The sequence below is a fragment of the Ambystoma mexicanum genome, chromosome 5p, assembly GCF_040938575.1.
Source record: "Ambystoma mexicanum isolate Mex_15411 chromosome 5p, UKY_AmexF1_1, whole genome shotgun sequence".
NCBI classification, from domain to species: domain Eukaryota; kingdom Metazoa; phylum Chordata; class Amphibia; order Caudata; family Ambystomatidae; genus Ambystoma; species Ambystoma mexicanum.
The window spans coordinates 489517145-489528129 of NC_090930.1; the positions used below are offsets into that span (position 1 = coordinate 489517145).

The 10985-nt window shown below is 43.5% G+C and overlaps 1 protein-coding gene across 4 annotated transcripts in view; it reads left to right on the plus strand.

Moving 5' to 3' along the window:
* LPAR4 (lysophosphatidic acid receptor 4) overlaps positions 1-9912 on the plus strand; it is an 80469-nt gene extending 70557 nt beyond the window's left edge. For all 4 annotated transcript variants that reach the window (XM_069612900.1, XM_069612899.1, XM_069612898.1 and 1 more), the window contains one exon: positions 2683-9912. In XM_069612900.1, the coding sequence (XP_069469001.1) occupies positions 2848-3897 (1050 nt within the window). In that variant the 5' untranslated portion in view covers positions 2683-2847 and the 3' untranslated portion in view covers positions 3898-9912. The remainder of the gene's footprint in view (positions 1-2682) is intronic.
* Positions 9913-10985: the final 1073 nt, after the last annotated feature.

Genomic DNA, 10985 nt, shown 5'->3' on the forward strand with positions numbered 1-10985 from the left:
ATGGGCCTCATTACGAGGTTCGAGGTAACCATGGCACTATTAGCGCCATGGCTGCCTCCAAAACCTTACCGACTCCGCCCTGGTGAATGGAGCAATTACCGGTCCATTCCAAGGTTGGCGGGACCGGCAATTCCCCATTCAACAGGGCCCTTCCCCATTCCCAGTTAAGGACCCATAGGTCTCACTGGGAATGGGGAAGGCGCTAATAACGGTACCACAAATTGCGGTACCGCTATTAGCTCTAAAGTCCCTTTGCGGGTCTTGTCCTTAACGCCCGGAAAAACCAGGTGTTAAGGGAGGACCCACAAAGGGAACTCTTAGTTTGGCGGTAAGGGATTACCGGCACTGGTGCCCTTACCGGTGCTGGTAATCCCTTACCGCCCACCTCGTAATGAGGCCCATTGTGTTAGATTGTGAATCAATTGAGAATCCTTTTTTATCCTCATTGAGCTGGGAGTCAAGTTTTTTGCATGTATTCTATACATTTCGCCTTGTATCTTTCCTCTATGCTCGTGGTTGCACTTTTTGCACTTTCCTTGCACACTACACTTTACACAACCATTGTATTTTTGGGAACTAATATGTTTTCCATTTGATTGTTATTCTCTCGTGCCAAAGCCAGCTAAATGCGGCTGTATAAAAACAATCCAGATTGAAATAATAAACAATCTTTGGCCTTTGCTTTACCTTAATTCTTCTTTCTGTTGTTGTTTTTTCTACATTTCCTTTGTTATGTTGTTTATCTGTACGTTTTTTACCTTAATCATTAATTAATGTTTGTTCTGTGATGGGATTTTGTGTTTATCACTTGGTAAATGTGTTTATTTGGTAGGACTTTTTTTTATTTGTTCAGTAGCATGCACCTAATGTGGCACACGCAAGTTTACTAACACCACTTGGTTTCAACTCAGCACATGAGTTTCAATGAGAATCAATCGAACTTTAATTTTTAAGTGTAATTCATTGAGCCCTGAAGAAGAGCTTGGCTGGAAATAAGTGTTGGCTGAAATAAAATAAATCGGTTTAAATTAAATCAGTTCAACTAATGCTACAGTCTTTGTATTCACTATTTCTTTATGAACATACCAGTTATAACTTAAATTGGATGGGAGAGCACTTTAGGAACCTTGTCACTTTTGATTTTTCATTAGAAACATTTGTTTTTACATACACCAGACTGCGAATCAGCCACTGGACTGATCATCCCCAACTTGCCGTTTAGCTCATTGTAGGTAACCCCCTCCCCGCCGCCCAGGACCCCACATGCACTGAAACAGCTATAAATGTGCAAGAAACCTTTTTAGAAAATCTCAAACTTGAGACAGTAAATTGGCAAATTTTGTTCTGTACATCAGACCTCTAAAACCTTTACAATAGTCAGTCTACTGCTTGCCAGGGTTAGTCTGGCAGTGCTGCCGGAAGCCAGTTGACATCATTATCTGAACCCATTCGAATGAATCCTGTTTTGAGCGATTTAACTGGTGTTGATCGTGAGCATTTGTTGACATTATGTTCGGTCATTACTGCGCATGGGCCGAGCCTGTTACAGTTTGTGTGGGTCTTTCTTCTTTGCATACGGTTGCAGAATTCTGGCAAACGGGCAACCCAGCGAGCAATGCCCCCGCTTCCTTTCCTGTCTATAAAGGGTACTTTTAGATGTATTTCCAGGAAGTCGGTCAGATTTACTGCAAACTCCCATCATGGTGAGAAGTCAAATAGCAGGATGTTGCAGTGTGATGTGCTGGTGTGAGTTTCACATGCCTCCTCCCCTCGACAAAACAGAACTGCATTTCCTTAGTTACGGGCGCCCAATTGCTCGTTTTTAGTTACAGCTCTTTTGCAAACTGCAAGGCCAGTTAGCAGCACACACATATTCATGTTATGTAATACTTGCAAAATGAGAGCTGTCAGACTCGTTACTCTTAACACTTTTCGAAGCTAGGATTCCTAGTCTCTGCGGTAATAATTTGTGTGGTGCAGCTCTGTGGACATTTCACCTTGTGTTGCTCTTTCCACTTGCTCTTGATTTGTGTGCAATATCCAACACCAGAGGCGGTTTTAAGGTCTGGCCATGGGAAGTAAAAAGGGAAGGTAAAACCATTGGCATGATTACAGTTTTGGTGGAAGTGGCAAAACGCCCGGTATTTCAGAATAAATTAAGTTGTACGGCTCTGCCAAATACCCAGTTTCAGGTGTGAAATCCACTTGCTTTAGTTTGAAGGAAATTCCCTCCACACAAAAGCTTTACCACACGCAGCAATTACCACATGCAGTAGTAATATGCAAACTCCCATGGGGCCCTGTGGGACTCCAAAATGGGGAATAACTGAAGGGTCCACTTGACTAAATCCTTTGGGCCCTCCATTTACCTTAGGCTTACCGTATACAGTAATGGTAATTCTGCGTGGCGTACCAGAGGTAATACCGCCAAACCCGTAATCAGGCCCAAAGGTCAGAGCCAGCTGTTCTAAAAGGTGAGGATATGCCTTATTAATGGCGAGACACTTGAATCCCCCCTCCCCAAAATAACAAACCCAGTGAATTGCAGAATCTGCAACCAAACGCTCTTTAATGAACTAAGCAGAATGTATGTGATGGCAATGTGAGGGGCTTTTCATTCTGCACTGATGATGTACCGTGGAAAAAGTTCAGCAAAGCTGACTGTTTTTTTTCTCCTCTTAGATGAAGGCGGTTGCTATGGACTTCTGGAGGGCGTGCCAAGCAGTGTTGCTGTGCATAACTGCAACGTATACCCTGTGACAACAAGCGCACCCCCCGAGCGTTGCTATGGGTGTTTATGAAGGCCGGTTTCAATGAGCTGCACCATTTCTGTGGCACAGACCTGGAATGGGCAACCACAGCCACAATGAAACCTGTCTCATCGATGACTCCTTCAAGTACAACCTCTATGGGGCCGTCTACAGTGTGGTCTTCATCCTGGGGCTGATCACAAACTGTGCCTCGCTGTTTGTCTTCTGCTTTCGCATGAAAATGAGAAATGAGACAGCGATTTTCATGACCAACCTTGCCATCTCGGATCTGCTGTTTGTGTTTACACTGCCCTTTAAAATTTTCTACAACTTCAACAGGCACTGGCCCTTTGGAGATGGCCTTTGCAAGATTTCGGGTACAGCATTTCTGACAAACATCTATGGCAGCATGCTCTTCCTCACCTGCATCAGCGTTGACCGATTCCTGGCCATTGTCTATCCCTTCAGGTCGCGCACCATCAGGACACGCAAGAACTCGTTCATTGTCTGTATAGGGGTGTGGGTGCTGGTACTGAGCGGTGGCATCTCAGCATCTTTGTTCTCCACAACCAACGTATCCAACACAAGCACAACCTGCTTCGAGGGCTTTTCCAAAAGCACCTGGAAGACGTACCTTTCGAAAATCACAATATTTATTGAAGTGGTGGGCTTTCTGATTCCTCTTCTGTTGAACCTGACTTGCTCCTCCTTGGTGCTGCGGACTCTGCGGAAACCTGCCACCCTTTGCCAGATAGGGACCAACAAGGAAAAAGTGCTCAAGATGATTGTTGTGCATGTGGCCATTTTTGTGGTTTGCTTTGTGCCATACAACTCCATACTGTTCTTGTATGCGTTGGTTCGCTCTCAAGCAATTGCAAACTGCTCTTTAGAAAGATTTGCGAGGACACTGTACCCCATCACACTGTGCATCGCAACAATGAACTGCTGCTTTGACCCCTTTGTCTATTACTTCACCTCCAAATCCTTCCAGAAGTCTTTCAAGGTGACCAATCCGGTTAAGTTCGACTCCCTTTTCAAGACTGATGCCCCACTAACAATGAAGCACACCATGCCGACTATACAGGAGGAACATAGTGACCTCACAATCACAAATGGAAGAGAGCTCATGTCAGAGTCCAATTTCTAACACTGCCCTTTGACTTAATGGCCACTGCTGTCTTCCGCGTAATGTTGTTGGCAGGAAGGAGGAACATCTCGGAAGTCAACAAAAAGTACTCATCACCTGTGAGCAATATGGAACTAATCAAGCTAATTTAATGCTTGCAGGCATCCATGTTGAAAGTTTATGGCATGGTGGGACCAGTACATCAAATGTCAAGCATCTGTCATGTTACTGTGGAAAGGTCCATATTTTCTGTAATGGCATTTTATTTTTCTTTACATAATTTAGAAGAAATAGTGTCACAGTAAGGTCCTCATTCGACATGTACCTTTTGTTTTTTAGCTTTTGAAGAGGAGCACTGCTCAAGTTGACTTGCATCACCACACTTTACTGAAAGTTTTCTATCTCCTAAAGGGATTTTAAGGGATTGTGCTTACAGTTACAGTCCCTTTTGCTGTTTAGTGTGTAGAGCAGGGGAGTCTGCAGGGTTCATGGGAGTCGTAGACAAAAATCTCTCGCGCGCCTTAGGTTGCAGACCACAGGTGTAGAGTGTAAAGAGAAGGGAAGGGCACGGCAGCTAGGCGGGCCCAGGTAGAAATAACATGGTGTTCTCTTGGTAGACAACGGTTGATGTATCCACTACCAGGCATATGGGCCCTAATCACCTTGCCAGCCAGTCATTTTAAATCTTTTCTTTTTATCAACTAACAAACAGGACATAAAAGACAGACTTTGTTATGTTCCAGCTGTGTGAAAGCCAAGGTTGCGTTCATAATTCCATTGTGTAGTGCACTCTCATAAACACCTAGAAACTGGGCACCTTTTGTGATTTAATTCATCTAGCATGTGACTGCATTAGAGAAGAAAACACTGGATGATCTTATCCAAACCTGAAATATAGCTTGCATTAATTTAAAAAAAAAGAAATCAAAAGGCTTGGAAATAGAAAATACGTTCCTGCTTGTTTTAGTTGGGTAGTATTTTCAAATGTTCTTTCATTCCTTTCGTGTCCCTTTGCACTATTGCCATTCTCTCTGTATGTGTGGGCATACTGCCAGCAAGAATATGAAATATTTCTAGGATGAAACATGAGGGTGAAAATCACTTAAATGTCACAACATACCCACAGTGTTTGTTTAATCCTATGGTATACAAGAGAACCTCAGAGGTTTATATGTGCTTCTTTGAATCACTGGGGTTTTTCATCCATAGGTATTTTAATGTGAAAGGATGGATGGCAAGGACAAAAGGAACATGGGAAGTCACTGGTTGTGTTCCAGTTTTCAAATTCAAATTGTGATTCACATATATTTCCATCATTCCACAAATAAGCATTTGCACTATGAAGAAGCAAGGCTCAGTCAAGGCGGCTTTCCAATGGGTGTTATGTTAAATGTATTTGCAAAGCACGCAAAAACCCAAGAGCAACTTGGCACTAACTACAGGTGAGAAGAAACCAGAGAGGCTAGTAGAGGTGAGTTTTTAAGAAGACACCTAAATGCTAGATAATTCTCCATAGCCCTAAGCGTAGGAGGAAGAAGTCCACAATTTAGCTGCGGCAATGGAGAAGGAGCAACCACCAGTGCGAGCAAACTTAAAGTGAGGAACCTGAACCAGGCATGCATTCGCAGGGTGAAGCGTCTTGCCAGGCACATACGCGCAAAACCTGGCCTGAAGGTATTCAGGTCCACTGCCATGAATAGCACAGTGGACCAGGCAAAAATCCTTGAACTGAACACAATTGGCCACAAGGAGCCAATGAAGGCACTGAAGAACTGGGGAAATATGCAAGTGCCCAGGTGTGGAAGTAGCAACTCTAGCCACAGAATTGTGTAACACCTGCAGCCGCTGAATCAAAAAGGCAGGTTGGTCTATGAACAAGGAGTTACAATAATCTAAGGACAATATAATTAGTGGGGTGACCACGGGAAGCCGGAGCTGAGTGGGAAGGAAAGGAGGAACCTTAGGAAAGGTGGTCAATTGAAAATTGTCCCTTTGGCAAATAGCCTTAATCTGAGGCTCGACCGACAGGGAGGCAGATATTTTCACCTCTAAATCCTTCACCAACTAAACAGGAGAGGAAAAGGGCCAAGAGAGGGGGGCCAAACGATGGGAGTCCAAAGAACAGAGGCAGAAGGAGGGACCAGCACCTCAGTTCTATCACCATTCAGCTTTACCCAGTTCTTAAGCATCCATGCTCCCACGGCTTCCAGGCAGGCCCTAAGCCTAGCCTCTACCTCCGATGTACAGATATCAAGACAAACTAAGATTTGAGTGTTGACAGCATAGGAGTAGCAGTGGAAACTGCAGGAGAGGATACATTTGGTGAGAGGCTGGATATAGATGTTAAACAGTACACGGGAAAAGGCTGACCCTTGAGGAACACTACAGGTAAGATCAGTGGGGGCAGAACAAAAAGGAGTGAGGGAAAGGGATTGAGTGCACCCAGAAAGAAAAGATGGGAACCATGGCAGAACAGCTCCAGAGAGGCCAAACCCCACAAGGCGATCCAGCAAGACCGCATTGCTGATCGTATCAAAGGTGGTGGAGAGATCAAGCAAAATGAGTGCTCACACGCCTCCCTGATCTTGCAGCTGAGCAATATTGTCCACAACAGAGGTCAGCACACTCTTGGTTCCCCAACCTGGATGAAAGCCGGACTGGCAAGGATCAAAGAAGGAGGTGACCCCCAGAAAAGAACTAAGCAGTGGACAGACCAGGGAGTTGGCAGAGACCGTGGGGTTGAGTGAAGGTTTTTTCAATAAGGGAATAACCAGCACATGTTTAAGAACAGCAGGGATGTGGCCAGTGGAGCAAGTCGAGGAATAATAGTCTGCAGGGCCGACAAGGGAATGTAATCAGTGGTAGAGGCTGATTTTTATCTGATCACAGCAATAATAATCTCATCAGAGGAAAATAAAGGAAAGGAGGTACATAGCTCCTGATTAGGAGCAGGGAAGCCCCTGCTCTGGATTTCACCCAATGTAGGGCCTGAGGAACACATATAATTCTAGATCTTAACCATCTTATCAATCAAACGATTTGATAGAAAGTCACACAAGCATTGGAAAGGGGTTATAACCCCAGCAGAAACTGATGAGAGAGAGCACACATCCTTAAAAAGTTCTCTGGGTTGATTCACTGGGGACTCCACGAGATGAGTGAAATAAGTAGATTTAGCCTCACAAATGGCGTTGTAGCAAGTAGATGAAATAAGTTGCAGAGCAATTTTGGCTAAGGGACAGTAGGCCACAAGCCATTTGTGTTCGGCTTCTCTGCCCTGTGGCCCAAGAGTGCACAAATAATCAGTGAACCATGTTTCCGATAACTGGCCCCTTGGTTGAGAGATTTTAAGAGGGACCGGGTGATCAGCGACTAAGGACAAAGCCTGCCAGATTACTTCCTAATCAGGTGACAATCAATTGGAACCGAAGACTTCGAGCTCAGAAGAAATTGTATCTGAAGAAAGGGACTGGCAGTTACGGCGGGAAAAAGGACAGGGTCTACATCAGGAACGTACTGGTTCAACTTCTCATGTGAAAGGTACAATAACGCTGTCAGACCACAGAACAGGTAGTGCAGGAAAAACTGAAGTACAAGTTTGGGAGGCAAATATAATGTCAATAGTATTCCCCAACCGATGAGTAGAACCAAAGACAGGCAGAGCAAAGTCACTTATAGCTAACATACATCTCCGGGCTTGTGTTTCCAGAGGATTGTTGAGTATAAGATTAAGTGAGTTTGTCAGAAGAACACATTCAATGTCTAGACAAGACATCTTCCTTGTACAGTCAGTGGAAGAGCATTCACTGATCCCTGGCATGTCCGATGCGGAAATCCTGCAACAAAGAGGCATCACTCAGGCGTAAGTCGTACACTGGGGGAACATGGTTGGACCTACATAACCTTTAATGCGACAGATTTTTATTGGGATGTCTCATGACAATATTTAGCAGACGCTCAGGGTTGTCTTTGGCTCATTGTTCTACCAAATTCTGTGGAGTGCCACAAAGGACATCTTCCATATAGATGGGAAGGACATTTTGTAATCCTCAGCACAATAACCTGGGCACAGTGAAGAGACATCGCCATGACCGCTGGATGCACAAAAAGTTATCTACCGATCTCAATTATCAACAAGCATGATCATGAAATGGTCAGCAAAATCTCAATTGAAGCAGCCATAAACTCGATGATATGTGCCGATGGAAAACAGAGTGTTCCATCCTCGTGAGTCTCGCACGTGGGCCCTCTTAGAAGACAAGGCAATACTTGCAAAATCCCCATGATATAAGACACACATGCACCCTGTAACACTTTTAAAGTTAGAATTGCAATTATTATGAAACAAAATAAAACATTTCTTGGCATATACTTCCGGTCAAGCCCATTGTGTCTTCATCTGTCTTGACACATGGAAACTCAGTACATATTCGGGAATTTTGACTTGCTATATCAGCACCGGCTGCATATTTCTGCTTTAGATCTTCTAAAATTGGTTTTCTGTTGCTGTGCCTGTTGGTTCATGGTAGTGTGTGTATTCGCTACTCTTTTCAGAATGCCAGGTTCTTGCTGAAAAATACATTCCACTCGAAAATTCAATCCTACCAAACGTTCCTCGTAAAGTGTGATCAGGAGACAGGGTAGTGGGATCAATGAAATATTATCCCTTTAGTCTATACACTATGAAATACCAAGTCTTTTGACTGGAAGATTATGAATGATGGTGCCAAAAAAACTGGCTTATGAATTGCAACATGTATCTTGGTCGTTAATGCATGTTTAAGGACACCTACCAATAAATGAGTTGAAGCAAAAGATAAATGCTTTTGCCATTACATTGTTGAGCACAGGGAAGTAGGTTTAGGTTAAGTCAAATTGTATTATAGTTGGAAAAGCATGATTTGATTAACACAAAAAAGTGTTCATATATTTTTACACATCCCAGATGTGGAACAATATCCAATAGGTAGGTTAACAAAAGAAAGTTATTGAGCAAAGGAATGGTGTGTGACACCAGGTTGTGGGGCCAAATAAAAAATATGGTGTGTAATAGGCAAGTGAGGGTTCTCAAATGTAACAGGGACATGTACACATTTAAAAAGCAACATTTCAGTGAAAACAATGAGCCAATGCACAGGGGGAGGGGGGGTAATTGTGGAAGAAAAGAGGCATATTCTCGAAAGAGGGGAGGTGGAAGAGTAAAGATGGAGCAGAGTAAAAGCAGAGGAGAATGCGCAGGGAAGGAAGAAAGGTGTGTACAGGAAGATAATGGGCCTCATTACGAGTTTGGAGGTAGCAATGCCGTTTTTGGGTCCAGGTCCCGCAAAAGGGGACTTACCGGCCATTCCGACCTTGGAGGGCCTGGTAATTCCCATTTGCGGAACCGGGACCCGGTACGTCCCCATTCCCATTTTAGCCTCCATAGGGCTCAATGGGAATGGGGAGGATGCTAACAACTGGCCCGTTGTTAGCATCCTGGACTGCTAGCAGGTCCTTCTCTGCACGTCTTGTCTGGCCAGGCGTCCAGAGCGGGACCCGCTGCAGACCTCATAATGTGGTGGCCCAGAATGAACGGTGCCGGTCCCTTACCGGAACTGTTCATTCCGCGGCCGCCACACTCCTAATGAGGCCCAAACAAATAGAGACATCTTGGAACAGAATTCAGAAACATAAGTTGAGGGGTGAGTGAAGCTCATGAAATGTTGAAGTGAAAGCATGGCAGGTAAATAACATTATAAAGAAACAAAACTCCTAAGGCTGGGGAGAAAAATATAGTGGGCGTCAGAGGGGTACGGAAGAATGGAAGGAAGTGTTTAACATATGCCTTCCCCTATGAAAGCAAACATGGTAAAATATTACTGTGAACGACTTGGTTAAATGAGTAATACTAACATACAAAAAAATAAATGAGAGTGGAACGAATTGGAAGGCAGGTACAAGTGAAAAAAGGTTTATTGTGAAGAGAAAGTTGTATTGATTAAGGCACACTCGAAAATGTAATTGTGTTTAACTACATTAAAAATTATTCTAATATCATCCAGAGTTTATTTTGCATCCCTTCTCTCATTGGTTTTCTTCACCAGCCTTCTCTAACTTTAAATGGCTGCCCCTTGTTCTGTTTACCATCAGTGCTGTCAGCTCATCTGCATGCAGTTAAAGTCACTCATGCATAAAGGGATGGGAGATGCAGATGCATTTTATTTGCAAATTCGAACAGTAATGTTAAGCCTCTTCACACATTTTACAACTGCTAATTCCTGTCTCCTGTTCTCTCCTCAAATCCTTTTCATCCCAAGCAAGTCTTTTAGAAAAGTCCCCTACTTAAAGACGCTGGGGCGGATTCACAAAGAAGTTACTAGGAGGAACTCTGGCTTACACCTGACTTCCTGGCAGTAGGAATGCTGGACTTCTTTCTTTGGAGTTGATCATTTACACCCATCATGCACATGTTCTGTCTATCCCACAGCTACATACACTGTCTTAGATCATAGCATGTATATACTGTAAGCTCAACACAAGAGAGCGCAACATGGCCTGATTTACAAAAGCGATTTTCACTGGGAAAATGCCACTTTGCAACTTCTGCAGGCCACACTCGACCCACAGCTCCAGGTGGAACTGGCAACACATGGCAACAACCTATTTCTTTTGTGAGCGTCCATTTTAGGGCCTGGAAGTGAACGCCCCATGAACTTTGCTTTGTACGATGACATGAACATGTACTATTAGCTAGAGAAACGTAATTATATTCATGTGCCATGTTTAAGGCTCCCCGCTTTTCATTTGTACATGCAACTAGAGACCAAAATCACTCTGTTGCCTGTCACTATTTATAAGAAAAGACAGATCAATATATACATGCATGCCCATGGTTGGTCCTCCAAGCTGTCAATCATGTATTGCAGTCCCATCAATGATTAGTACAAACTGACCTAGTGGATACATGACATACATTGTTTTTTTTTGTTCTTTTTTTTTTATTTACTTGTGTATAATCAAAAACATTTGATTTTTACAAGACGTTAATAAACAGTAAGAAAAACACATTAGATATAAGTAGAAAAGAATCAGCAATTTTGAAAAAAGATAAAAAGAAAAAGAAGCGTAAA